General features: G+C 31.5%; 1 protein-coding gene across 1 annotated transcript; it reads left to right on the forward strand.

Annotated features, from left to right (window-relative positions):
- The first annotated feature begins 1,942 nt into the window (after nucleotides 1–1,942).
- Nucleotides 1,943–2,920, forward strand: LOC128652389 (olfactory receptor class A-like protein 1). Its single transcript, XM_053705328.1, has one exon. The coding sequence runs from the start codon at nucleotides 1,943–1,945 to the stop codon at nucleotides 2,918–2,920; it is 978 nt and encodes a 325-aa protein (XP_053561303.1).
- Nucleotides 2,921–3,299: the final 379 nt, after the last annotated feature.

Below are 3,299 nucleotides of genomic sequence, written 5' to 3' on the forward strand. Positions count from 1 at the left end.
AATGAGTACAGTCTGTATTTTTTTACAGAAAAGGGGGAAACCCTATCACACACTCAATTTACCGTATATTGTGCTGTTTTATGCATTGTATACTCTTTAAACCCAATTCAGTCATTAATCAAATCTTAGCAGCCATTTACAGAAATGATTCAGTTCACAAGACACGAATAATAACTTAAATGGGTTTTATTGTATATAGTGTGAAAAATGGATAGGTATAAAAAAAAAATATTACTAACCTCTGTCTTTTATATTTTTAATAGCCTCTCCACAAATCAAATTATGTCACTTTAGCCTCTTTCTTGTTATTTAACTTTATATATATATTAGTCTTATGTAAGAGACACTAAATATTGCTCAATCATAGTACAGAGTAATAAATGATTTTATAAACATGTTTGGCAGAAAAGGTATGAAAAACATGAATATTTCCTATATAAATTAGAAAACTGTTGATTTCGTTATATACAGAGCTAGCTTATTTTTGTATGAGCTGTGATCAGAGCAAAAACCTAATTTCACTATGATAAAGCTTTTTCAGCTGTAATTTTCCCTATCTTTTATTATTTAATTTACAGCAGAGAAAAAAAATATCACTATAGTTTACTAGCCAAAGGAGAAAAGTTACTAGTTCAGTGAGAAAAGTTACTAGTCTACTCCAATTTCTTACTCGCTCAGGACTAGTGGAAATTTTTAGGTATACAGTATATATAGTAAAATAGAAATTCTTTTACGTTATATCTTAATACTAATATTACAAATCCAATTACCTAAAATCCAATGATCTATATGATATATTTTTTACTGAGTATAGCATTTAGTTTATTATCACAATTTGTATTTTTGTCTGCTTTATCTTTATCTCTTTTGAGATATACCAATTTCTATACATTAGTTGATCAAATCCAGAAGTGTATTAACTTTAGGTGTCATAATTGTTTTATTGTTGATAGATTTAATTACAAGTGAAAACTGTTTTTTAAAATATTTTCCATCGCTTTACACTAAACCTTATTTTCATACTTTCAGAAATGATGAAGATCTTCATATAATCTATGTACAAACTTCTATTTGGTATTTTTGTGATGTCTGTGTTTGTATTATTGATCTCAACTGCATTATATGATGATTATTTATTGTTTACTGAACTATAAATAGCATGTGCTGCTACTTGTATGTATTTTTTTGTTGTTCCAATGGGTTTGCTATTCATTTTAATAGTATTTAGTTGTGGTTTAGATGTTAGCAGTATGATGGACATTTTTACCATCACAAGGGACCCTGATTAATCTAAACTTAAGTTTATAATGTAATTGCCAGTGTTTGAGTTATGTGAATTTCGTTATCTTTTCATGAAATAGAAAGATATCTAGATAGTTAAAAATGGATGATAGATAGATGGATAGATAGATGGATAGGTAGATAGATAGATGATAGATAGATAGATAGATAGATAGACAGACAGACAGGCGGATGGATGGACATAAAGGACCGACAGATAGACAGACAGACAGACAGACAGACAGACAGATAGATAGATAGATAGATAGATAGATAGATGATAGATAGATAGATAGATAGATAGATATATAGATATACAGACATTATTGCATGGTCTGTTCTAGGTTATATCACAATTTGTCACCTATTTAATTAGACATTAAAAGTAAATTAATTCAAATAAAACTACAGTTTTAATGTACTGAACACTTTCAGCATTTTTAATATACCCTATAGATAATTATAAAGAATAAAAGTATAACATAAAAACAATAAAGAAAAAAATATGCAAAATGAATATTATATTTAGCTAAAATGTATATACATTTATAAAGGACTTATAGCTCATTTTAGGTGAGTTACCATTTCTTATTAATACAGAAGATATTTGGTTTATATTTCAGTAACTGTTCTATATTTGTGACAAAGGCTACAATTTGCAATGGAAATCCGCCTTCTTCTCAAAGCCCTTGGCTTCATCCTTTTGGTGGTTATCGGAATACCTGGTAATGTTTTCATTCTTCTGAAATTTGCTTACATCAAAATAATAGAGAGGAAGCTTTTGCCAGCTAATGTCATACTGATGGTCCTGGCATCATCAAACGTTCTTGTTATTTTCTCCCGTGTTATTCCCCAGGCTCTGGATGCCATAGGAGTAGAGAATTTACTTGATGACACTGAATGTAAACTTGTCCTGTTCACCTATAGAGTAAGTCGGGCAATGTCCATCTGTATTACTAGTTACCTTAGTTGTCATCAGTGTGTTCTTATTGCTCCAGTAACAAGGAATTGGATATACATTAAAGAAAAGTTAACTCGGAGTGTTTCATTTATTATTACTCTAATCTTGTGCATGAACCTAAGTCTCTATACTTCAGCTCTTTTGTATGGAAAAGCCAGAATGAACTCTACCACCTCACCTTATGTATTGCGTCTAGTATACTGTAATGCTGATTTTCTGACCTACATTTCTTTCCTGATCAATGGACTGGTATCTGTAGTTCGCGAAATCATATTCCTGGTTCTGATGACCGTATCAAGCAGTTACATGATCTTCATCTTACATCGCCATGGTAAATCCATGAAAGGCATGCGTAGTTCTGACAAGAGTCAAACCAAGACAATAGAATACAAGGCCTCAAGGGCTGTATTATTACTTGTTGCTCTGTATGTGCTATTGTATGGCATGGACAATTCCATGTGGATCTACACGTTATCTCTGTCCAGTGTTAGCCCTGAAATGAATGATACTCGGATATTTCTTGCTGCATCCTACTCTGCTTTGAGTCCTATGGTTATAATTGCAACCAATCCTAAATTACATCAGAGAAGTCCGTGGAAGAAAAAACTGATTCAAATTGAAAAAAGACATTTTGTAAATAGTGTGAGCCAAGATATTTCAGACTACACATCTGGATAAATTATATTTACCAGGAAAATGTATATTATCTTATATATACTGTATGTATAATTTACAGCTGAATTAAAACAACAGTTACATAGCTGTTATTTATGTATTATCTTCCCTACACCAATTCTCGAATTGTCTGAAAGAAAAACAACATAAAATAGCTCAATTGTGTTATTACATATCCTGAATTTACACTGGAGATATTTCTGTAATAAAATAAGAAGATACTGTATGTAAATTGATTACAGAGGTGGTTGCATTCATACAGCTTTGAAATGAAAGTTAAATAGCGGAGATATGCAGGGCCGGATTTCCCATTAGGCACAGTAGGCATGTGCCTACAGGCGCCTTGCAGTGAGGGGCGCCTGCCTGTCAGTAATGAAAATTT

The sequence above is a fragment of the Bombina bombina genome, chromosome 3, assembly GCF_027579735.1.
Source record: "Bombina bombina isolate aBomBom1 chromosome 3, aBomBom1.pri, whole genome shotgun sequence".
In the NCBI taxonomy this organism is placed as follows: Eukaryota; Metazoa; Chordata; class Amphibia; order Anura; family Bombinatoridae; genus Bombina; species Bombina bombina.

What these genes read in the sequence shown, in the direction of transcription:
- LOC128652389 (XM_053705328.1), top strand. Translation starts at nt 1,943, where the DNA reads ATGGAAATCCGCCTTCTTCTCAAAGCCCTTGGCTTCATCCTTTTGGTG.